This window comes from Stegodyphus dumicola, chromosome 7 (assembly GCF_044657685.1).
Source record: "Stegodyphus dumicola isolate Sdum_Otavi_A_Nest chromosome 7, ASM4465768v1".
In the NCBI taxonomy this organism is placed as follows: Eukaryota; Metazoa; Arthropoda; class Arachnida; order Araneae; family Eresidae; genus Stegodyphus; species Stegodyphus dumicola.
Window position 1 is genome coordinate 12994886 of NC_140774.1, and position 27052 is coordinate 13021937.

Below are 27052 nucleotides of genomic sequence, written 5' to 3' on the forward strand. Positions count from 1 at the left end.
TCTAAGACTCTAATACTATCATACTCCAAGTTGCGCTTTCGAGACATGAAAAACGCAAGTTGAATTTTGTTAATTAAGACAAAATAACACGCCGAATAAATCATCGAAACTAGTCCTGTGAAAATTTTGTAAATATAACGCTGATTTTTGTTGTTGGACTTCTGAATTAGTATTTGAATTTTGTTGTCAACCGGCCCAGCAGAACGGGAGATGAACTGTCCCTTTTTTTTTCCCTCCCGCAGTGTACATACATGTTCTTTGGTTGAAGTACGTTTCGAAAATTTACTTTTGGAAATAATTTTTCCCCAACAAGGAAGGAGCCAAAACCAAGGAGGAGAATCTCCTTGTCCAAAATGCACTGACACCATAAAAGTTCTTTGCCACAAGAGCCCACTAAAAGTCTTTTAGTAAAAGTTATTGCGCGATTAATTTATAATGTGCTCATGCTAATGCATAAAGTGAGCCGGTAACTAATGAGGCAAACAATATGGATGTACACTGCCTGAAAAAATGGGGGGGGGGCAGTTTTATTTGTCTCGTTTTACTGGGCCAAGGCATGGCCAAGGAGGTAATAATACTTTTTGTCGCTGTTCATTCAGAAGTTTCTCCTTTCTACCCATCCTATTTCCAAAGAAAGCGGATTGACGGTCTAGTGCAGAGATTCGCGTGTTTTCGTCATTTAGTATGAGTGCATTTGTAATATTCGTTTACATTCCGTTAGTTCGAAAGCACATTCTTAAAAATCTTTTAGCTTGAAACACGGTTGCAAATTATATGTACTCTAACATTAATCTTTCCTCTATTTTTTGCCTGCTCTAATGTTTACATGTGGGTATAACTTGTTTCGGTCATGCTTGTATTTGACAAGTTTGACACCTGTGCTTTCGGCACCTGTCCGTGTACGCACAGTAATTTTTTTTATTCGCACATTTGATCGACACCAAGGAGGTTCACCTAGAACTCTTCCCGAAAATTGGGGTAAAAATCGATTAAGGAAATATAAAATAGATTTCTCAAGGAAGACTGAAGATCCTAAAGTACAGGAGGTACTTCAACCTTTGCGTACGGCTGTCAAAGAACAAGTATTTATTTATTATCTTTTTTATAAATAATCTTTTTTTCTTACGGGATTAATAATATTGGAAATCACAAACCCGGGATTTGGATTTTGTTACTTTTTATGATTTACAAAGCTTTGCATATTTTGTATTATGGCCGATGGGTAAAAGTGATTACTTTTTTATTTTTAATTATTTGTTTTTAAGGAAGATTTTGTGCGCTCTCTGAAAGAAAGTGGTGCCCCGGAGTTAGATGTAAAAAAGGCTGAAAATGAGTTGGAATCAAGAAAAAAAAAATTAGAAGCCAAGGTAACTTTTCTTGTTTTTATTTATTTATATTCAGAGTATTTTAATGTGCTGACTTGACTGTTTTATGTGTGTTAAATTTTAAATATATAATGAGTAGTTTAATTTTTAGTTTTTGCTGATTATTTCATGTAATATCTAGATTATTTTTAAAATTAATCTTATTAACCTTTTTTTTTTTTTTTTTTTAATTTAGCTTCATACTTAATTCCAAGAATCAAACTTTTTTTTTAAGGTTTAAATATTAATCTTAAATCGACTTTTTATAAAGCATTGACTTTATCAATAATATGTAAAATTTTGAATCTAAATATTGTATTTTGTAGAACTTCAAATTTAGGATATGCATTTTAATAAAATCATACTGAGACCCTGTTTCTTCTAATTTTAGAACTTATCTTCCTATTAAGCAAGGTGACAAAATTCTGTGCCATGAATATTGTGAACTATTCTAAGTAGTTGAATTACAAGTAGAGTACAATGAGTCTGAAATGAAATATTTGTCAATGAAAACATCAGATCACATTCTGAGCATTCTTCTTATGATAATTTATGATAATAAAATATACTGCCTTCACGTGACATTAAAGTTTTCTTAGTTTTAATTTCTTCCAGGTATTAATTTTTAGTTACTGTATGTGAATAATGTACTTTGAAAGAAATATGATATAAGGATACAACAGGATTAAACAAATTTTGAAAGTTTACCTTAATTAAATCTGGATTATTTCAAATTAATCCTCTTCTACATTTATGCACTGATATCGGCATTTACATTCCCTAGAGGTCTTTTAAATGTGTTTCTGCAACTTGGTATGAATTTGATATAGAGAATATTTGCTTTAAATATAATCTTTAGAAATGCAAAAGATTTTAATGGCAAAATGGAGAATGATATGCAGAGTAGGAAATTATGTACCATTGCAGATTTTATTTCTAGCAAAAAACTTTATTTTTCATTATTTACTAGTCCATTAATATTATTATTATATTTTTATTACTATGTGAGAACCTGAGGTCCTTCATTGTAATTTCCATAGCCATCTAAGAGTAGGAATTCGTTGTTTATTGAGACGTTGATTCTGTCAGGCATTTATGCTAAATTACAAAGATATTAAATACTTTTCAATTAAGACTTCCTGGGGCATTGTAATCATATTAGGGGTAAAGGCATTGTAATCATATTGGGGGTAAAGTGCAGAATCACCCACTTATTTGTTTGGCGCTTTTTACAAGAGTAAGAAGAATTGGATTTATTTCAATTTTCATTGACTTTTTAAGTGAAAATAGGTCAATGTGTACATGGATAAAGTCAAGGGAGTGCAGAATGCCGTTTTTTTGCAATTCTGGGATTTTTTTAAAGTGAAAATAGGTCATGTGTACATGGATACAGAGTATGTGCAATTCTTAAAAACACGCCAAGCAGTGGGCGATTCTGCACTTTCCCCCATATTGGAACTGGTGCATAAATGTGAAAGGGGTAGAGACCACATGAATTTATAAGTTTTCAAAATTTGATTGACAGTATGTTTTTTCCCCTCCCCCTTTTTTTAAGAATGTATTATTATTAATGCATCATCTTCAACAGTATATTTTTGGAAACAAAAAAAGCATTTTAATAATCACTTTTACAATTTAAATGTAATTAAAATGGTTAACTGATTCTTAGGGAAAATTTAGCTGCCTTAATTAGTATAGTAATGAATAGTAGTAGACTTTTAACCGTTATGGTTCTTGGTTCAAATTCTAGCCAAGACATGAAGGTCGAGTTTGCCTTTGGAATGGGGGTACTTATAATCCATTGGTATAAAAGTTATCTCAGTAGGTTGGTTGCAGGTGAATAAGATTACAAGATTCTCATAGTCCAATCACAAAAGTGTTCTTGATCAGAATTGGGCTAGAATTTGAGTAAATAGGTGACATATTTTCTATTTTAACCCCCTGAGTGACATGATCACCCTTATCCAGTAATGATATTTTTTTCGCTTGGTATATATTAGATTATAATTTAAAAATACTTTGCTTTCTTACTCTCTTTATCAATGCATATGTCATCTTAATGGATGGAAGTTTATGCAAACAGAGACTAAAATAAGTAATTATAAAAACTTAGCTCATGGAAGCTATTTAATTACAGGTTTTCATGAGCAGATCTGAAAAGCCATGCTACTAAGAGGGCTAATTAAAAAATGCAATGCTTGTAAATTTAAACTAGATTATTAAAGCTATGAGTTATTAGAACGATTAATTACTCTTAGATGAATGGCATAGTTTAATTTAACTTTATTTATTGAAGCTTTTCTTTAGTTATTGCTTACAATTTTACTCCTTATTTATAATCTGCAACTTAAACCGTATAATTTTTTTTTTTTTTTTTTTTTTTTTTTTTTTTTTAGGAACTCGAACTCGCACCTCCTGAAACTGGATTTGTTCAAGCTCGCATGGCAGATTTATTGAACAGACGTTTCTATATTAAACAGTCATTTGAAATTTATGGTGGTAAGTTGCAAATAAAGATAAACATTGCAACTAAAATATTTTAACCTTTATTTAACACTGAGTAAACTTAATACATTGTATAAATTAAGCAACACTATGATTAGTTAACAAATTGTATTTTAAACCTATTGCATGATATTTAATTTTCAGCAAGTTTTACATCTAATTTAGCATTCTATAATCCAGTTTCTTGACTGAAAAATCTCACTATTAATATGTGGGTCTGCTATCAGTGTACTTCTTGACAGATCCACATATCAGTGGCACTCATAGTACAGTACAAAATCCAAAATCTGAATGTCCAATATCTTGTATGACCTATGAGATCTTCAGACCACCAGTAAGTGCACACACACAAAGGGGGGGGGAGAATCTAAAATATTCTACAGAAAGAAGGTGGCAAATGTTTTTTTTTTCCGGACTCACTAAGATTTCTCCATGTCACATTTAGATACATGGTGGCTTGGGAATTAACTGTACTATAGCCAGTGGCGATGTTTTGATGTTGGCCACAATCACTAACAGCAGTTATTGTTTTTTTTGTCTTATTTGAACAAAAGCAAAACTTCCATTTGCCATGTCTACATGTCATCTCACTAGATTTAACCCCGGATGATCTGAAATCTTCAACCAATGTCTGTTTTTGACACGTCAGCCATCTGATGCTATAAGATCCAGGCCTATCCTTCCATTGTATCTTCTTGGGATTCTACTTCCAGAGCACTGCAGATGTTGAGAGGATCAACATTTCCTTCTAACTTACATAGGCAGCATGTAGGGGAGCTGACAATGCTGATTTTATGGAGATGGCTCTGGGAGGTAGTCATGGCCTATGGTCAGTCTGAAAATGGCCACAGTGACATCTAGAGGCAGATTTTTGGGGATGGATCTTGATGTTATTGTTTCCCATTTTCTAACAGCAGCTGACTTCTTTATGTTGTCCATGATCATCTTGACTTTCGATGTAATTTGCTGCATATGGTTCTGTATGTTAGGGGGGGTGTTGGCTGAGGCATAGAGCATCCTTCCTTTACAAGTCTGTACATCTTTTCATTTCCTGTAATATCACAGTGCCCTAGAAACCGTGTACATAAATATATGTTGTATCCTGTAGTTTGAGGAGTTTCCTGGCACTCTGCTACAAGTGGTTGTTGTTTGAGTGTTCTTTCTTGATGATTGCTTGTATTGAAGCCAATGAGTCGGAGAGGAAGACTACTTTTTGTTTGTTGTGAAGTGGTAAAGGGCATTTACTGCCTCACTTATAGTAAATATCTCCCTGTTGAAATTTGTTATTGATTTACTGACAGGGAAAGCTCCTTCTGAGGGAGTTAAAGCCTGCTCCAGTGTTGTTGCCGATAACTGACCCATCTGTGTATGTGACTATTACTATGTCCATTCAGGCCAGGGTATTTTGTAGCAATCATTTCTAGTTCAACTGCTTTCAAGACATATGGACAGATGCCTGTCTTTCATACATCTATGCTTGGGAGAGAGATTGAAAACGGTATCTCAGATGTTTCATGGGTCTTTTAAAGGCAGCCATTGACCTGCATCTGGGTTATATTTCTGAAAGAGATCATGAGCCAGTGGTGTATTCCGAAACTTGAGTCTTCTGCTGAAAGGTGCATCATGTTCTCGGAAGTTCTCCGGCATTCTTTGGCTTCTCTTGAAGTTCTTCATCATTGCCTTGTCTTGGGGGGCTTTCAAGCAATTCTATTTGTGCCTGAAATTCAAGGGAGGGGATTGGATTGGATTTTGCAATACCAAAGAATATTCATAGAGATTTATTTTTAATCAAGTGTGTGGGAGTGGATATTCAAGGGAGGGGATTGGAGTAGATTTTTTTGCAACAGCACAGATTATTCATAGAGATTTATTTTGAGTGGAATTTGGTTTCTTTTTAACGGCTTTGCTAGCAGTGGAAAAGGGCTTTGCATATACAGGGGTTGGACAAAAATATGGAAACACCTTTAAAAAAACATGTTTCTTTGCTTAATATGGTGTAGGAAACCCGTTGGCATACAAAACAGCTTGCAGTCTTCTCGGAATGGATAAATACAGTTCCTGTATGTTTGCCAAGGGAATATTATACCATTCTTCCTGCAAAACGGTGGCAAAATCAGATAATGATGTTGGCGGTGGATAACGAGAACGCACTTTCCGTTCCAATGTAGACCACAAAGGTTCGATAATATTCAGGTCTGGTGACTGTGGTGGCCAGGGGAGATGGGACAACTCATCCTCGTGCTCAGAAAACCAGTCCTGGACAATGTGAGCTGTGTGAACAGGGGCTTTGTCGTCTTGGAAGACACCATAACCATCGGGAAACAAAGTTTGTACCATGGGATGAACTTGATCAGCCAAAATGTTCACATAAGTCTTGGCAGTCATGTGCCCTGACACAGTTATCATGGGGTTAGCAGAGAACCACGATATGGCTGCCCAAACCATAACAGAACCCCCGCCATGTTTCACTCTTGGCAACAAGCAGTCTGTATTATAGGCTTGAGATGGCGTTCTCCAGACGTAAACTCGGCCAGAAGTGGGAAACAATGTGAAAGAAGACTCATCAGACCATATTACTCGCTTCCACTGCTCTATAGTCCAGGCTTTATGACTTGAACACCACCTTTCCCTGTTACGGTCGTTAGCATCACTGATTTGTGGCTTCTCAATTGCAGCACGGCCAGCAATTCCCTGTTTATGAAGCTCCCTTCTAATTATTTTGGTACTCACAGGGTTCGGTAACACAACATTCATTTCAGCAGTAACTTTTGCAGCTGTAGTCTTCTTATTTTTCGTCACAATTGCCCTTAATTATCGTCTGTCACGATCACTCAGGACACACTTTCGTCCGCACTGTGATTTAGCAGATGATGTTTTTCCGCTTTTCAAATATGCAGAATAAATCTTCGATACAGTACCTCTTGAAACACTAAACACCTCGGCTACCTTGCTTACGGAAGCACCTACCATACGTGCTCCTACAATTTGCCCACGTTCGAAATCTGTTAACTTTGACATAATGCAATGACAACCTCACATAACAGTACTCCGACAACAACTGAACTGTTTAGCACGTTTACGAAGTTGTATAGGTGGCGTCAGTAGTCAAAAATGCCAGCGCCACCTACATATTTCATTAAAATCAATCTTTCTATTCAAACATGCATTTCACAAGGTGTTTCCATATTTTTGTCCATCCACTGTATATTCCATCAGTGACTTGATGTAAGCCTTATTGGTGGTCACAAGGATGACTTGCATTGCACCCCATTTAGTCCCAGTCAGTCTTTTCGGTATCCATATTCATGATGCATATGGTGGCTATATCATCAATGTGTTGAACCGAATTTAGCTTAGAGTCCAGCTGTGTTCCCAGATATTTTGCTGTAGGCTTTGTAGCTATTAACGAGCCATAGTATTGAAGATCTGTCTGATGATTGAATAGCTGTGATGTGGTCTTGTCTTTGCATTGTCATTTTCTGTGCACTATAATAATTTAAGAAGTTCATGTGCCAGATTTAGCATTTACTCCAGGGCAGGTACATTGCTACTGGTGGCCCAGATTGTTACATCATCAGTGTAGCACAAAATATCAATACCCAGGATCTTTTTCAGTTCAGTTATCAAATCATTAATCATGATGTTAAAGAGTGCAGCTCAAAACAGCACCTTGAGGAGGGCCTCTCTTTTGTTGTCAATATGTTGAGGTCACATTGTAGTATCTAACTTTTACAAAACATTGGTCAAGGAAGCCCTTAAGCCAGGTAAACATCTTACCACTTAAGCTTTTCTATTTGTGCCTGATAAGCAATTCTATTTGTGCTTCAATCTTACCTAAAATCAACTTAAGCTTATACCGCTTAAGTTGTTTATCAGTATATATCAGCATATTGTGTGATTTGCGTCCTGGAAATCTATGAAGCAAGCCAAGGTGGTCATTTTATGATGAAATCCATCTTTCACAAAATGTGTCAGTTTTATGACTTGATCTGTTTTGGACCTGTGTTTTCCGAAGTTGGCAAGCCTCATAATTGCTGATAATATTTCTCCTGTCTATTAATCTCTTGTTTACCTTGAGGTAAGACTTATAGGTCTATGGTTTTTGATTAAGGCTGGGTCTTTGTGAATGGGTATTATTTTGGCCTTCTTCCAAGCTTCTGGTGTACTTAAGTGACAGATTTCATTTATGGCTCACAGTAAGGTTCACATGGCTCCCTTTCCCAGATTCTAAACAAATTCTGGGACAACTCCTTTAAGTCTGCTCAGTTTGCATGTTTTTATAGCATGAATCACCTGTCTCAGTTCTGTTATGTTAAAATCATAGTTTGTTTTTGACCTGAATCTGAAATCATCAAAGTTCTGGTAATTCCAAATCTCGGACTTTATACTATGCTCATAATTCAAAAGTTTGTTTACATTCTTCCAGCTAATTTATTTTTTTCTAGCCTGTTATTTTTTTATATTCTGTTATATAATAATTCCTCAGATATGCAGCAATGGATTTGTGGAATCATATCAATTTCTAATGTGGAAGGCAGCCAAATCAATTTCTGAGTTAAAAAACAATATTGTACTTAAACTGTACGTTAAACAAAAGGTCTCAAGCTCAGGTGACTGAAAAAAAGAAGTTCTACGAACCGACTTAGAGTTATTCACTCCTGAGCCACTTGCGGTTTTTTTCTGAGAGAGGAGAGTGAAACAGTTTGTCCCAAATGTGATGCACTGAGAGAAGTGCATCATTTTTTAATTGTCCTTTTTTAACAGATTTAGAATGAAGTATTTTGGTGAGTATAGCTTTAGACCAAATAATTTGAAGAGACCAATACAAATTTATTTCAGTATCTGAAAAAGACAGATGTTTATTATTAAATTTGATTTTATTTTAATGTAATGCATTGGTATTGTAACACTTTGTATTTTATATTCATGATTTGTGTTTTTATTTCTGTTTTTAGATTTGATACCATTGTCTTAATTTCAAATACAGTCAAAAGTCGTTAATTCGGACACCCATAATCCGGAATGATCTATAATCCGGACCTCAAAGCTACAAACTTTCTGCACATGTGGCGCGCAATAAATTGGAAGTTGATCTGTCACCAGTATCCTTATCTTCAGGGCAGATGTTTTTATTTTATTTGGCTTATAATTCCTTACTAAATGTAGTATTTCATCTCAATGTACTCCGTCTTTGATATGATTTAAATCAAATTCCTCGTCATTATAATTCGCTTCCAATAGTGAAGAAAGTGACACAGAGGTTAATGAAAACGAAGAAATTTCGATTGACAAATTAGTTGGTATTCTCGACACAGCAATTATAGGACTTGAACAGCGGAACTTTGTAACTGAAGAAGAAATTATGTCTGTTTATAGAATTAAAGAGGAAGTATTATCACATAAAACGAAGACACTTAAACAACTTACATTGAAAGAAATGTTTAACCGCTTGCCTGATTATCCTGAGTTATCTCGGGTTCGTATTTATTGCAGTTAATAATTATCCCGAGAAAACTCGGGCAAAGCAGAATTTGTTAGTACGATTTCTTTATCACGGTTTTATTCGTTCTGGAGGAAATGAAATGAAATATGCAGCTTTGATTGGCAATTTGCCAAATTTTGTTGGTTGCGCGATTCTTTTGGAGGGACTGGTCACGTGTTTCCCTATTGTATAGTATACGCTGGCTTGTGGATTAGTAATGTATAAAGAAGGATGCATGCGTTGAAAAAAAAAATAAAATAATGGTAATGATTTTTCAGATAATGATTATGAAGAAGTGGAAAAAATTTTTTTTAAAAATATCAAATCCAACAAGACAGTGTACTCTGTACTCCCGTGAAAGAGATTCCAGCGGTAAGCCAGTAAGAAAAGGACCAGATACCAGTGTAAAATGTCAGGTATCACTCTGTGTTGTCCCTTGTTTCAAAAACTATCATACAAAGATTAATATATCACTTTTTTCCATTTGCCTGAGATAACTCGGGATAGTAAACTGATATTAAAAATAAATGCTTTTACACCTTCAAAAAATAAAAAATTCAACTTATTTTGATATGTTTAACCTACATATTTTGATATGTTTCATTTGTTATATTTAATAATAAAATAAAAAAAATGTGATGATTTTTTGCAATTTTTTTCAAAAAAATTTGTAAAGGAAGCGGTTAATAAAGTAAACAAATAAATATTAAGCTTTTTTTTTTTGTAAATTTTGATATCCTTTAGATCATAGTTGTTCTTTATTTCATAAATTACAGTTTCATATTTTTAATTTTATAATTTCTGCATGCCATCTTACCAGATTTAAACTTATGATCTATAATCCAGAAAAATCGATAATCCAGAATCGCCAAAGTCCCGACGAGTCCGGATTAACGACTTTTGACTGTACTTGTCCATCTGAAGATGTCATTATATACTTCAGGGTACCCCTTGTCGAAAATTAGCAATTTTTTGGTGCCATTCTTGTTTATGTGCAACGCCCTCTCAAGTAAAATAGTGTCCAAGATATAATGCAGTGAAATGTAATTAAAACATTAAAAAAATTATAATCTCAATAAGCTGTACTTTAACCCTCTGTGGCATGGTGTGTACGGTCTGGGTACACCTAAAAATTGTATGCACAGAAAAAATTAAATGAAAAAGGATTTATAGGTTACTCTGAACCTTCTTTATTTATAGTAGATGGCAGCTCAACACAAACCAATCCATATATTTTAGCCATGTTTAGTTTTTTAAGACCCTCATTTTTCAAAGAAATCTTCCAGAATTTTTAAGGTATAAAAAAAATTGTTTTGAAATGAAAGTTCTATGTTATTTTTTTGATTGTGTGCTAATCTCCTTATTCTATATTAGTTTTAAATTTTTACCTTGAAATCTTGCCTAAAATCGAACGGTGAACCTCATGTGTTCCCAAAGTGGGCTCACTGAGACTCTAGGACAACTGAAAGACTGTATTCTTTGTTTCTCCGCTTTTCATCGGTCAATTCATTGACAACAGAAAGGTAGGTCTACATCTGTGTTTCATTTCCTACATCCTTTCATTTCCTACATTTCCTTTCATTTCCTACATCTGTGTTCATCTGTGTTTCATCTTAAGAATTCGAGTGGTATAAAGAAAGTTAAGAATTTTGTTTCCTTAAAAAAAAAAAAAAAAAACCATGTAAAACTTTTTATATAATTAAAATCACATATAATTAAAACATAATATAAAAAAATTACAATGAAATAAGCAATAAATCTCGTATTTTCAAGAGAAAACAGTCAGCAGTCCAGTATCCAAAGTAATGAATGAAAAACTGTTGCCAAAACCACATTTCTAAAAGAACTATCATCAGAAAGCAATAACCAATCAAAATTCTGCTTTGTGGATGACATAATTCAAAATACGACAACTTCTTTGCCATTAGGTAATAAAGAGAGAGGGAGAGAGAAAAAAAAATTATTTCTGCTGTGCCTCGTGAGACACATGCATGTCAAAATAAGAAGATTGTGATGTACGTGTTGCATGTCCATAAATCAAAAGAAAATAAGCAGCATTTTATCCCATATTTTCAACAGTCAGCAGTCCAGCATACAAAGCATTGAATTAAAATTGTTGCCAAAACCACATTTTTAAAAGAATGAAACTGTTCAAAATGATGCGATTTCATCAAAAAAGATAAAAACAAATCTGATTTGAATTTTGAAAAAAAAAATCGCTTCAAGGTGCACTGGCTCTTGTCTAGATGCACCTATGTACCGAATTTCGCAGCCCTGAGTCTATTGGCTTACTCACAGCATGAACTAAAGACAAACAGACAGACAGACTCTTTCTTTTATTATATGTAGAGATTATGATGTGGTTGTTCCTTTAGAAAATGTGACACGAAAAGGGTAAGGATGCTGCTATGGCCAGAGGATAGTTGAAGCCAATAAAAAGCTTTCAATTTGTCTTAACTTTACATTTCTTCTAGATTTTCTTTCCATAATCAAGGAATTTGCTCTGACTTTTAAATCAGAGTGTTCACGATTTTAAGCAGGGTAGAAGTTCGAATAGATAAGGTGGTGACAAAGTTGAATGACTTGGAATTTAAAACAGGCACATATGGACAACAGTTTATCAATTCAACTGCTATTAGTGAGAAGTTTAGGAACATTCAGCATACATATATTGATAGTCAGATTTTTGATTCAGACAATCAGAAAATAATTTCACATGGAATAAAGTACCTTAAGAAATGCTTTCTAGGATGAAGTGTGGGTGTTGTAAAGACAAACACTGTCTTTGACACTTTCATTGTGGATTGATGATAATTTGGAAAGCTATGGAAAGGATAAAATTGTGACTTTGTGCAATCACTTTGAAGGATATCTGTCATTTCAAACCGAAGCTTCTGAAGAGAAACACTGGAAATCTTTATTAAAAGAATGAGTTTAAAATTTTCGGGCAGGATGCAGAAAGCATAGATTGCTTTCAAAGCAAATTCACACACAGACAGATTTCCTTTTCTCAGCCACTTATTGTCAATAGTCGCAGTTTTATGATCCACAGCATCTTGTGAATGAGGTTTCAGCCAAATAAATATCATTAAGATTGATCTCAAAACATGCATAGACAACATGACATTTAATGACTGTATGATGATTAAACTCAATGGACATTCACTAATAGACTTTCAGCCCAAAAAAAAGGTATAAATTATTGGATTTTTGGAAACAAAACAATAATACAGTCGAAAGTCGTTAATCCGGACTCGTCGGGACTTCGGCGATTCCGGATTATCGATTTTTCCGGATTATAGATCATCAGTTTAAATTTGGTAAGAAGGCATGCAGAAATTATAAAATTAAAAATATGAAACCGTAATTTATGAAATAAAGAACAATTATGATCTAAAGGGTATCAAAATTTACCAAAAAAAAGCTTAATATTTATTTGTTTACTTTATTAAACATTTCTTTCAATGTAAGTTGTTTAAGTTGCTTCGTTTTTCATGTGATAATACATTCTCTTTAATTCTATAAACAGACATAATTTCTTGTTCAGTTACAAAGTTCCACTGTTCAAGTCCTATAATTGCTGTGTCAAGAATACCGACTAATTTGTCAATCGAAATTTTTTCGTTTTCAATAACCTTTGTCACTTTTTTCGCTATCGGAAGCGAATTATAATGATGAGGAATTTGATTTAAATCATATCAAAGACGGAGTACATGGAAATGAAATACTACATTTAGTAAGGAATTATAAGCCAAATAAAATAAAAACATCTGCTCTGAAGATAAGGATAGTGCTGACAGATCAACTTCCAATTCATTGCGCGCAGCGGTGTTAAAGACAAACAAAGGATATGCCTTTATCCATTTTTTGCAGCAATTCCACTTTTTGTTTAATGGACTTCGAAACATACTTTCGCTTTGTTGATCCTTTACATATTAGTAAATATATATCAGAAATTCTATTTGACATAATCGAAAGTTCAAGCTTACTTTTATAAAATTGCTCTAACAGTCTGCAAAAAATAATAAGCTGAATCCAATTTGAAGATTAAGGAACAACGCAATCTGCAACATTAACTGAATTAGATAATTTTAGCTTAGCTTATACCGTCCGTTATACATTAAACGCGCATTCGTAAACTTATTTTGCGCATGCACACACACATATTCGCAGCCTTAAAGGTCTTCTGCGCATGCGTCAACGCGACGCATGCGCTGAAAGTTTGTAGCTTTGGGGTCCGGATTATAGATCATTCTGAATTATGGGTGTCCGAATTAACGACTTTTGATTGTATGAAATAGTGGTACAACCAAAAAGTGTCTGAAGCATAAGTTGGATGAGAATGCAGCTGAGAGGACGTGTAAAATGTTTGTTAAGAGTGACTAATACTAGTAAGTTTTTATTATTTTGGAGGGTGGGAGTAAAGGGGTGGTAACAAGAATTTGTTTTTTTTTTCAGCTAGATTTTTTAAAATAAATTCAATCCCTGTTTATGCGTATCGGTGAAATAACTGACTTTGCATGCTTTATGTTGTAGATGCTCCATTGTTCAATTATAAAGTAAGTTAAAAAGAAAATATGGCTTAAAAATCATCATAAGATAAAATACATTTAATCACTATTTTAAAATTAATGCTAAATGTCCCTTTTTCAAAAAATTAATGTTATTGATATTTAAATGTACATCTTCTAAATATATTTCAAATATCTGGATCAATACTGCCTTATGCTGAAAAACAATGTATAAATTTTACAAGTATTACTAGCACTAGACATCAAAAATGAGTGTTTTTCTTAAATGTCTTTGTATATTTCATGTTAATAAAAGGTAAATAAACTTACATGTATTTGATATATTTATCACATAAACTTTTTCATAATTTTATAATGTTTACATACTGCACACAAAGGTGGATTTATAGGTCACATAAGGTACTATCTCGAGACACCCTTCATTCTGAGGTGACTCCATATCAGCTTTCCACATTCATAGAAAAGAAGGGTAAAAAGTAGTAGACATATTTTGTCTCATAAATTAAGAAGCCTTCAGAAGTTTGAATGTAGTGAGCTTCCCATATCATAAGTCTGCTGATGTTTGTATAATTTCATAATGAGTTTTAACTAATATCCAGAATGTTTTTCCTTATATTTATTTAGGGAGAAAATGTAATTTAAATAAAATTCATAATTAGGACTCATGTTGTTGAAGGATCAGCAGCATTTATCTCTTCAGTTTCATCATTTAAGAATCCCGGGGATCTTTTATTATTATGTTTGTTTGTTGAATTTAGTAATGTAAACATTTGATTTTTTTAGGTGTTGCCGGGCTGCTTGATTTTGGTGATTTGGGAGTTAAAATGCAAAACAATATTCTGGCTCTTTGGAGATCTCATTTTGTTAAAGAAGACGACATGTTAGAAGCTTGTTGTTCAAGTCTAACACCTGAAAATGTTTTAAAGCAAGTATTAACAAAAATTTATTTACCAGGCTTACAATTTCTCACTCCAGATAATACTGTACATAGTTTGAAAACACATGTCCAATAAGCAAAATGATGTGTTATGTGGACCTCTCATTATTTTTTTTTTTTTTTTTTAAATTTTCCTTTTTCTCACATAGTGTAAAAAGGGATATGATAGTCAAGTAAAGGCAAGTGTATCATAAACTGACTTTTGTCCTGATAAGTCGAGTACCCTCCCCCCAAAAAACATTATTCATTATAATATTGTATCATTCAGATTGTATTTCGACCTTAAACATCTGGTGGCTAGTGAATCACATTTTCGGCTTTTAAAAGGTTGTGAACGACAACAATTTTCTATCTTATTTAGTCCTGTACATTGACATGAACCCCGAAAGATGGAGTGAATTGTTGCACATACTGGTTTCCTTTTGCCGGTATAGCAGGGACTGCTTATTATTTCATTGTCTATTCTCATTATCACTGTTATCTCATCAAAATTAAAGTTTTGGTTTCCTTGAAACTTTACATCATCATTAAGCCATTGAATATTGGAATGCATGCTTGAAATGTAGATAGCCTTTTTTAAATCAAGGCATCAGTAAAACCATTCTAGAATTCTTGAAATAATTAAATTTGAGAGTGGAGCATTGCAAGGTCATGAGAGAACAATTTTACAGATATTTTAAAAAATGCTTCCATACGTGGCTTAATTTAACTAGCTGCCCAGGCTCTTAGTTAAATTAGCCATCAAGGGGACAGTTACAATTAGGTAAAGGTATATTTTATTTTGAATTATGAGTATGTTTTATTTATATGGGGTGCCAATCATACTAGGGTACCAAAAAGTGCTGTGCCAGTTTTTTTTTATAGCCAGCTGCTATATTTTTCAATGATAGTTGCCAATTAAAAAGTTTTCAGATAACATCATAAATTATGCTAAATGAAGATGATATAATTGAGGTCTTCCATTGCAATGAGAAGGTCCCAGTGGGTTACTTAACAGATGGCAAAATCTGCTTTAAGCAGAAATAGGAGAAAATATCATAATTTACTTTACATCACATTTTAATTTCAAGAGGTAGTTATTCAAATCAAGTCATTTTTGTGCAGTAGCCTCTTTCTTAAAGAAATAAATAGTACAGTCATTTGTCATCTCTTGGCAAACCAAAATCATGAAAATCTGTCTGAGTTTAAAATAAATAAATAAATAAATAAATAAATAAATAAAATTAAAAAATAATAAATAAAATGCTAGATAGAAAATATGTCAGGAAAGAAACCAGGTGAGATGCCTAGTACCACAGAAATACACACACACACACCTGTGTGTGTGTGTGTGGGGGGAACTTTGATAGTAGAGAATCATAAAATTTTCTGAATGATAGAATATGGGAAGAAAGGCTAAATGAAGATGATATAGCTGAAGTCATTGCAGTGATAATGTCTCACTGTCATCAATCAATTAACAGATAAGAAAACCTGTAATATAGTATTATTTCTATCACAGTTGATAATGAGAATAAGATAAAGAAATGCTCTGAATGGAAAAAAAATTACTTCAAAATTTTATTTGATTATTTACTTGATTATCTTACTTGAATTTTTGAAATTGCAATTATAGAACTCAAACTATGAAATTTTGCAACTGAACAAGAAATTGTCTCTTTATAGAGAAAGTATTAGCAAATAAAATTAAATTTCTTATACAACTTATGTTGAAAAAATAATTCTTGAAACAAAGCGAATGTTAGTATTGAGCTAATTCAGAAGTCAAACAACAAAAAGTTGTATTGAGCTTTAGCTGTTTCTAAATTTTACTTCCCTTAAAATATGAAATCCAGAATTGCGGAAGTCTCAACAGTTCCAAATCTTGGACTTTGTACTGTATATACAGAGTGATTATAATTAAAGTTTAAATTTCAAAACACTGTAAAAAAGGAATCACTGATCAGAATGACGTCAAATTTGAATGGAATATTATCAAAGAAGGCAGAAAACATATGGTAGTAGAAAAATAAATAGTTAAAGATTTTAACAATAGATGGCGCTGAAAGCATCAGAATATGTAAATGAAAATGCCTGTCATATGCACGACTCATTGCAGTTGTTATAAAAAAAATGCTGGGTACATGACTTTTCCTCATCCTTTCATGATTGCAATTATGTTATACACCTTCATGGCAATACTTGTCATTAATCCAAATACGTTGTGCTATGTGCGATATTCACACAATAATCTGGTTTGATTCTTTTTCTCATTTTGCTTTTGAAAAGTTCACCATGACTGTCTCAATGAAGGATCATAACATGCTTGTAAAGCTTTTTTACAAAAGCGATGACTGTGCGTCCGTAGCTTTGGACACTCAAGAGTATGAAAAAAAGCATTGGTCCAACTACTGCTGTGGGTCTGGAGAAAATGATTCAGAAATTCGAAAAGACAGGTTCTTTTGATGTGTAATCTGGTAGAGGAAGGAAAAGAATTGATTCAACGTCAGTTGAAGGAGTGGCCATAGCATTGTAGGAGTCAAGTTGAGCAGTGGTGTGCAACTGTGCCAGGCACGGGCAATTGCCCAAACTTTGGACATGCCTGTTAGCACAGTGCGTAAAATTCTACAAAACGTCTTGCATTGCTATCCATACAAAATTACTCATGTGCAGGAGTTGTTTCTTGCTGACCTTCCAGCAAAAGAGACTTGTTTCACAATTTAGTGCAAAAGTGGACTATGAATAGCTGTGGAAGTGGAATATTTTGTGTGACAGACTAAGCACATTTGTATTTTACCCTTCAAATTATTTTTATTTATCTTGAATCATTTGATTTTTCTTAAATCGAGTACTTTTACAAGGAAAGTAAGTAGCTTAAATCTTGTAAATCATAAGATAATACATGGTTTATCACTTATGCAAAAAGTTATGGTACTTTAATTTTATAAAATTAAAAATGTTATGCTCTATTGGACAAGCCAATAGAATTTTTTTTTTTTTAATTCCTAATTTAAAAGATTGGAATTTTCAGATTTAGAGACTTTTTTTAAATATTTTTTTTTAATAAGTATGGCAGAATTTTCCACCTCTCTTTTAATATATCATATTGGACCAATTTCAATTTAAATATAAAAAAATCCTAAATTTACAGTTTTGTTACAAAACCTATATATTATAGATTAAACTTTAGGGAAGGTATCCATAGTTTTAAATATTAATTGCCTATGCACATTAAAATTTTTTTATTTGAGTAAATCACTATTTTAAATGGCAATAAAAATTATTAAATTGAAGAAAAGTGCAATCATCTTCCATTTATCTGGGATAGTAATAGAGTAGCATTCATGTTTTTAAGTCAAAATACTGCTTAATCTGAGGGCTGTTAAAAAGAAGCTCGTGAAAGATAACTAACCTAATTAATAAAAATACTATTATTAGAATAGTTTTTTTTTTTCTCTTTTTTTGCATACCTGAGATGTTTTTGATACATTTTACCTGGGATGCATCATTGGAATGCATCCCAAGCTGTTTATTGGTGAGACAGGATTGACCCTGTATCTAAGCCAGTCTCAATTACTTAGTTTTCTTTCAGTCATTCTACCTCCCATCTTTGGAAGTAATCCTACTTTTAAAATACCCACCTAATAGGTAAGGCTTATGAATTAATCTATATAAGTATTTTTTCCTCCCAACATTTCAACTTCAATGTCTCTGAAGATTGTTGATTTAATTTTTGTTCTGCTTATATAAAAATTTCATTTACTTATTAAATAAGGATTTTATAGGTGCATATGACTTATTTTATTTATTTATTTATTTTTTTGAACTGTGCTAGATAAAGGGCATTGTGCTTAAAAAACATTAGCTGTGCGTTCAAAAGTTTAATGCGCAACTTATCAACTATTAACAGTTTTTTAAGCAGTTTTAATCAGAATAATAAATTTGTTTGGTTTCATAAATTAAATCTATATTTAAAGTACAAAAGACTAAACATTGTAAATATTGAAAACACATTGTAAATTGTAAACATTGAAAACACATTGTAAATAAGAGAAGAATAAATATCATTAGAATAACTAAGTTATAGATAGTTATAAAAATGTAATCCTAAGCGAACTTGAATAACATTATTGAGTTCAAATAAGGATATTGTTTGAACATGATTAAAAAAAAAAAAACTTTTTTTCTTTGGTAGGGAGGCAAAGATCGTCTGGTAGACAGCATCTGCTGTCACTGCTATTATTTTCATATTTTCCTCCCTATATGTATTTCCCATTAGTTATGTATATATTTTCCATAGTTATATAGGATGTATTTTTCATACATAGTTTTGCTTTACATTAATTTCCTATGATAGTAATTTTTGCAAAAAATATACTTAACCTTTTTTTAACTCAGACCTGGTTAATATGCAACTTAGTTAAACCACCTCTACCCGATTTAATTGGGAGCTCTCTCTATATTTCTTTTAATTCTAAGATTGTTGAGAACTTTCATGTTGGGCTTTTTGATCTCTCTTTGAAATTTTTATAAATATTAAATATACATATAAAGAAATGTGACTGAACTGTAAACCTAGATTCACAATTGTGTGTTTTAAATAAAATCTTTGTTTTTTAATTACTTTTTTAATAGACTACATGCTAGAAGAGCCATGCATAATTAATTTTATTATGTTTGGTTTTGTATTCTGATTGTGATATGGTTTTAATAATATATTTCTTTATTACTTTTCAAAATTTACTTTAAATTTTAAAATTATGTATGTTTGGAATGCTCTTTTGAGATGTGTTAATTAATTAATGGCTTGTATAGTAACAGAGCATTGCAATTTTTTTCCAAAGATCTTCTGGACATGTTGACCGGTTTGCTGACGTGATGGTTAAAGATTTGAAAAATGGAGAATGCTTCAGAGTAAATCATTTAATAAAGAGTAAGTCTATGTGTGATGTACATTAATATTATTTGTACTTTATTATTAATAAATTATCGCTGAGAATATGTCCATGATTTAAAATTAGTCGTGATTTGCTTTTCTAATGCTAAAGCTATGAAAACGGCTGTAATTCATCATCAAATTAGCGATGTGTATGGAGAAAACGTGAATGATGGAATGGTATGGAAGAACTAAGTTTGTACAAAACTGAAAGTCTAAAAAATAACATTCTTGCTTCGTTCTTTTTAATATACAATCCTTGTAAGGTTATAAAGTACTTGACATACTGATACAACTGCTTGATTCTTTTGTAGAACTCATTTTTTGGAATACTGTTCAAGTCTGGTTACAATTTTCTGACTCACTTCAGTGCTATTAAAGTAACAACCTTTAAATTGAATCTTAACTTTAGGGAAGATAAAGTAGTCTGCAAATAACAAGTCTGGTGAATAAGGAGGATGTCTCAGAAATTTAATGGTGTTTTTTTGGGGGGGTGGGCTACATATTATTTAGCAGGAGCTGAGTGGCACCACATTATTGTATAATAAAAATATATTTAAGTGAGCTTTTTCAGACCTAATGTGCTGAATTCTGTCTAGAAACATGCTTTTTTTTTGCCTTAATAAAATATGGAGTGTTCTTCCCTTCAGGAATGCATTCTTTATGAATTATGTCTTTCGAAACAAAAAAGATCACCAGCACAATCCGTATTTTAGATATTAATTGCAAAAGCAGTTACTGTCTGATCTCATAGTAAATAAAACAAATGAAAGAATTTCTTGAATTTTTATTATTTTTATTTTTCATTTACGCTTTCATTTCTTGTTTAATTTCCAGTAAACTAATTTTTTTATTTTTGAGCTAAATTAAATTAAACAAAGTTTGATTGTTTAAATTTAATTGCTGAAAATATGTATGTTTTATTATTTTGATAATCAGTAAGACAACCATGTTGTCTTAAGATATAACAGTACAAAAATTAGAATTAGTGAAATAAGGATATTTCTATTTTCAAATGCGAAACTATGTAAATTCCTAAGCATTAGTTTTTGAATAAATAATTTTTTTAGATTAATTCCTACTAATTTTTAACATAATGATGCTTGTTTTAACTATTAATTTCCCTTTATTTTTATTACTACTATTATTATTATAGATCATTTGGAAAAGATGATGGCAGATGAAAATGTTACCTCTGAGCAATGTGCAGAATATGAAGACATTATTGTGAAGGTATAGTAAGTAAAACTGTGTTACGGCACATAGTTTATCAAAATGTATTTAATTAATTCTTTATTCAGTTGTATCTCATTTTAATAATGAAAAATTATAAAAATTATAAACTGTTGGTCTTAAATGTTTAAGGTATTGATAATGCATTTTGAATCCTTCATAATAATATTCTCTGCATAATAGACCACTTAATGCAGTCACAGTTAATGTTATCTTTCAGATATTGTTATTGATTTGTCGAAGTTCTATTTGCATTTGACAGTATGGAAAGTACCTTGCTTTCTGTGATCAAGTTGGTTAATATAATCGAAATAGTACAGAATAAATTTTTTAAACAGAGCCACCAAATAAAGTCAAAATAGACTACAGTCAAAATTCGTTAATTCGGACTCGTTGGGACTTCGGTGATTCCAGATTATAGATCATCAGTTTAAATCTGGTAAGATGGCATGCAGAAATTATAAAATTAAAAATATGAAACCGTAATTTATGAAATAAAGAACAATTATGATGTAAAAGGTATCAAAATTTACAAATAAATAAATAAATAAATAAATAAAAAAGCTTAATATTTATTTGTTTACTTTATTAAACATTTCTTTCAATGTAAGTTGTTTAAGTTGCTTCGTTTTTTATGGGATAATAATTTCTCTTTAATTCTATAAACAGACATAATTTCTTGTTCAGTTACAAAGTTCCGCTTTTCGAGTCCTATAATTGCTGTGTGGAGAATACCAACTAATTTGTCAATCGAAATTTTTTCGTTTTCAATAACCTCTGTGTCACTTTCTTTGCTATCGGAAGCGAATTATAATGACGAGGAATTTGATTTAAATCATATCAAAGACTGATTACATTGAGATGAATTACTGCATTTAGTAAGGAATTATAAGCCAAATAAAATAAAAACATCTGCTCTGAAGATAAGGATAGTGCTGACAGATCAAATCAGAATTTAAAGGATTCAAATGAAATTCCTTGAAAATTACATACATATTTAAAAATTTTATCATGTGCTAAATGGAAATAAACAAAAAATTGCTAAAGTGTGAGTGTAATTTTTTCAAGTACATCAGTATGCCATTTTATTGGTGGCACCAACACTGCTCATGCAACAAATTTGTTTTTCTGAAAATGTTTCTCAAAAGTCGGGGGATCGACTTATACACAGGTATATACGATAGTTTTTAAATGAACTTTTGCATTTTACTAATTAAAATGCTGTGAAAATACTTATTTATATGTTTCTTGATATTTTTATATATAGATTAATTAAATTCCATTCTTATTTTCAAGGATATATTTTCTCATCATTTGATACTATTATTTTGTTATTACAGTGTAAAGTCTGAAATCCAGATATCCAATATATCTGATCTAATACTGGGAGCTTTGGACCACCAGTCCAATAAGTACATATATAAATAAAATTAAAATAACAAGAAAAAATTTTTCTCCCTGTTTACAAATTCTAGGGATGAACAATGTAATATTCAGTGAGGGAAAGTAGATGCACCCTGAATGGGATTTTTCTCCCCACTGACTGAGATTTCCACTTTCAAACACCTCGTGGCTATGTGGAATGGTGCTGTGGCCAGTGACAATGAATTGATTTACATATTAATTTAGAAGCCAGACAACAAAAATCAGTGTTATATTTGCAAATTTTCACAGGACTAGTTTCGATGGTTTTACTGAACCATCATCCTGAGCTGCCAAAGTGCAAAAAGCACTTTAGCAGCTGAGTATGATGGTTTGGTAAAACCGCAAATATAAAGCTGATTTTTGTTGTTTGGCTTCTAAATAAATGTTTGTTGGCGTGTCATTTTATCTTATGACATATTAATGTTGGCTAAAATCATACTTCTTGAATGGTTGTGAGAGAGTTAGCATTTTTTATCTGCCCTACACAAGTCACAGAGCCCCAAATATTTGCCTTGTCCTCAGGTCATTTTACTGAATTCATGCTGATTATATAAAATCCACAAATTTCTGAAATCTGGAATCGTAGAATTTCTGAAATTCCGAATCTTGGACTTGTACTGTATCAAAATGATCATGGGGGAACATGATCACATAAAGCAGTGCCTCCTGTATTTGTCTTCTGTCATAGCCTTGTCAAGAGAAAACAATTGAGTAATTCGTTCTTATAGAAGTGTGATTTGTTGCCAACTATTAAAAACATCCATAAAATGAAGTTGACTATGGTAAATGATAAATCAGCAGTTCATTCAATATCTAGACAATACAAGTTATTTAATATATACATACAATTAAATTTTTTTAGAAGAAATTTAGGTACTTTTCTGATATTGGGACAACAGTCATTGCAAAATGTTTTGCTAAAGATTACTAACCTTTTGCCAAGAGACTAGTTTATACGAAGTTGCCAATACTTATTTTTAAAGTCATTATAATTTTTTTTTCAAGTATGCCTTTTCAAAATTGCCAACAAGACTACAAGTTCTAAAGATGTAATGGTCAATTCTGTTTTTATTACTGTTCTATTTATCATGGATAAGAAAATTTGTGGCTTGCCTAATGATGAAACATCTGACAAAATTTCTTCAGGATGAGGAATAATTCGCTCTGAAAGAAAGTGCATGGAAAACCAATGAAGCTGTACTTCAGTTTGATGGAAGCACCAAAATGGAGATGTGAAGATAATGACGTGCTAAGGAAAAAAAAAAAAAAAGATTACGTTCAAATATTTTGAAGGATCTATAATCAGTTTCTTAACAGCAATTTGTTTCATTTATGCATGTTGTTTGGTATTAACTTCTCATGAATTTTGTTAGCATCAACTTGATGAAAATCATTGCACTGCTGTTGATTGAAACAGTTATATGAGGGAAGTCTGTGGCCAAGCATTAATGTCTAGGGGGGCAGTAAGAATTGGCAAAACAAGCGTCAGTGCTGCACTGACCATAACCAATTAGATTCTTATTTAATTCAGTTTATTTGGTGGCAGAAGCGTTATGAAACTCAAATGTTTTCAGACATTTTAAATGATATCCGCTTTTATGCCTTTGTGTTAATCTTAATTTGATAAAAGAATTTTTTTTATTTTTTTGGCAAGTTGTTTAATTTGCATTAAAATTTTATAATTTGTCGAATATCTGCGATATTTTTCTTGGATTTTCCTTCAACTCAACAGTATTATAAATATTTTGGTGATTATTTTTATGCTGCGAATTTTTCTCTAAATCGCCAGCTTTTGGCGATATCTGAATCAAATTCTGATAACAGAACAGTACCAAAATTCGATATAAATTTGTGTTTATTATGGTATTTAATACAATTTTGTCAGCTATTTATTTAAAATAAAAGCATGATTAGGCAGACTTGGTTCAAGATATATATTAATTATCGTATTTAATGCTAGTAAGTAATTAATTTAAAGTAATGTATGTAAACATGCAAAAAAATTCTGTTTATTATTAAACATACCAGAAAATTCTATTTTTTATTAAACACCAGAAAATTCTATTTATTACTTTATTTAATGCAATTTTATGAGCAGTTTCTAAAAAAGAGAATTGTGAATTTAAGGGAAAATTCATGTTCTCCAGTCTTTTTCTGGTGGCCACAGTTCAGAAATTGCTGCTAGTAAGGCCTCAAACAGAAACTATAGCCTCTTTTTTGTTGATGGAAGTTTGAAAATAGTGAATACTTTACAATGAAAAGTATCTATACTAGTACAGTACAAAGTAGTCCGTAATCCGGACTCGTCGTGACTTCAGTGATTCCGGATTAGGGGTGTTTCTGGATTAGAGATCATCAATTTAAATCTGGTAAGATGGCATGCAAAAATTATACAATCAAAAATATGAAACCATAATTTATGAAATAAAGAGCAAAGGGTATCAAAATTTACAAAAAAAAAAAAAAAAAAAAAAAAAAAGAACTTAATATTTATTTGTTTACTTTATTAAACATTTTCTTTCAATGTAAGTTGTTTAAGCTGCTTTGTTTTTTGAGCTAATACTTTCCCTTTAATTCTATAAACAGACATAATTTCTTGTTCAGTCCTATAATTGCTGTGTTGAGAATACCGACTAACTTGTCAATCGAAATTTTTTTGTTTTCATTTCGTCTCTGTCACTTTCTTCACTATCAGAAGCGCGCATGGGTAAATGCTCACTGATACTTCACTAACAGTCTACGCGTAGTGGATGCGTGTATTAAACGCGCATGTGTAAGTTTGTGGCTTTGAGGTCCGGATTATAGATCATTCCGAATAATGGACTACAGATTTTGTACTATATAAAACAATTATGAAAAACCAGTTAGATCATTAACCATTTGTTTCTTGCACTTGTACAGATTGGTAATTGCTTGTGTCTTATCAATGCATAAACTCGTTAACTCATCAAGGCCAACTTCCCCACTTTCTCATCAAGGCCACTACAGAAGACAAGTACAATATATGTGCAATCTCATTATTTTAACTTATTTCAGTATCCATTTCATTTCACATATGTTAAATGTATTTGCATCTGTTATACAGGTGGACTCTTTTTTTTTATAAGATATATCTATAATTATCGAGATATAATATATAATTACTGAGGAAGTTTGTCAGTTCTCTGACCTGCCATAGCCACCCTGTTTTCATGGTAGCTGCAAAGCTGGCTGCTAGTCTTGAATCCCAGAGAAGTCATGTTTGCAAGTGTAATGCCTTTGTGGTATGAAGGCACTTAAATACTATTGAGCTGAAAATCCTTTCAAGAGGTTAGCGGTAAGGGAAATGGGATAGGAGACATTTGGATTTATTGCCTGGATTGCTCTTTGTCAAAATTGGCACAGAGTTTCTTCTTTTGTTGCAGATGTTACTGGGTTGTGCTCTGTGGTACACCTAGAGCAATCTTCCCATTTATGAGGTAGCTTAATGAGCAATAGACCTGCCCCGCTTCCAAAAATTGCTGAGTGTTCAGTCATGAGGGAAATGATAACAATCTTTGAAACAGCATTTGCTTTACAAACTGGTGGATGAATTTAAGTGCAACTGTTTTCCATTTAGCAACTGTCAAATCAAGTAATCTACTATTTTCTTTTTTAAAAAATTAGCAGAACTTAATAATAATAATAAAAAATAACAGAAATTCTCAAAAAATTACTAAATATATGTTTATTCTTTTTACTTATTGCCTGTGGCATCACTGCATAGTTGTATGTAAGGTGAGGTAAAGAAAGTTATCACATTTGGCATTTTGGTGCAGTTTTTCACTTAACATTCCATTAACTGGTGAGTAATTTGTAATTCTACTGATGTAAGGGAAAGACATAGCAGACAGCTGGATATTTCTGCCCTTTTTTGCTGTTAAGTTATTATCAGTGTTATTTATTAATGATTATATAAACCTTCTAGCTAAGTATTTAATTGAGCAAACTATATAATATATTGTTCATATTTTATTTTGGTTCATAGGAAGATCAGCAAATTATATGCAATCTGTGTGTTTTAGGTATTAAAATATGTAAATTATGTGACAGATGTATTAATAAAATTCATTCTCTCTTGCTCTCTATTAGTTGGATGGCTGTTCTAAAAAAGAAATGAATACTTTGCTGAGAAAGTTTGACATAAAATCTCCAAATACTGGAAATGATTTATCTGATGCTGTGGACTTTAATCTCATGATGAATACCTCAATGGATCCTAGAGGAAATAATAAAGGGTATAAAATAATTCTTTTTATCATTGAAAGATGTTTTATTAAGTTTTTCTTTTGCATCCTTTTTCACTAATAGGGTATTAGCCAGCCTCACTGATACCTCACCAACAGTCTATTATTACCTTTCAGCAATAAAATATATTTTCAGTATCAGTTGATTAATTAAGTAAGTTTTAAAAATTTTTGGTAGATTTTGCCTAGCAATCAAAACTATATGGTACAAATTGGTGTTTTCCACTGCTTTTCTCTGCTTGCTAATTCTGCTGATTAAGATAAGTCAGTTCCCCAATCATTTCTTATTCTAACATTACAGTTATTAATATTATATTTCCGATGTACACCTTCTATCATGTACAATTACATTACATGAAAATAAGAATACTTATTGATTTTTAGGGGACAAAAT

At 31.9% G+C, this 27052-nt stretch overlaps 1 protein-coding gene across 1 annotated transcript in view; it reads left to right on the top strand.

Moving 5' to 3' along the window:
* The first annotated feature begins 580 nt into the window (after positions 1–580).
* The window catches only part of LOC118199342 (glycine--tRNA ligase-like), a 60501-nt gene continuing 34029 nt past the window's right edge, over positions 581–27052 (top strand). Inside the window, exons 1-7 of the mRNA XM_085821350.1 lie at positions 581–1082; positions 1266–1367; positions 3761–3863; positions 14667–14808; positions 19644–19732; positions 20892–20968; positions 26504–26649. Of these exons, the coding sequence (XP_085677476.1) occupies positions 819–1082; positions 1266–1367; positions 3761–3863; positions 14667–14808; positions 19644–19732; positions 20892–20968; positions 26504–26649 (923 nt within the window). The 5' untranslated portion in view covers positions 581–818. The remainder of the gene's footprint in view (positions 1083–1265; positions 1368–3760; positions 3864–14666; positions 14809–19643; positions 19733–20891; positions 20969–26503; positions 26650–27052) is intronic.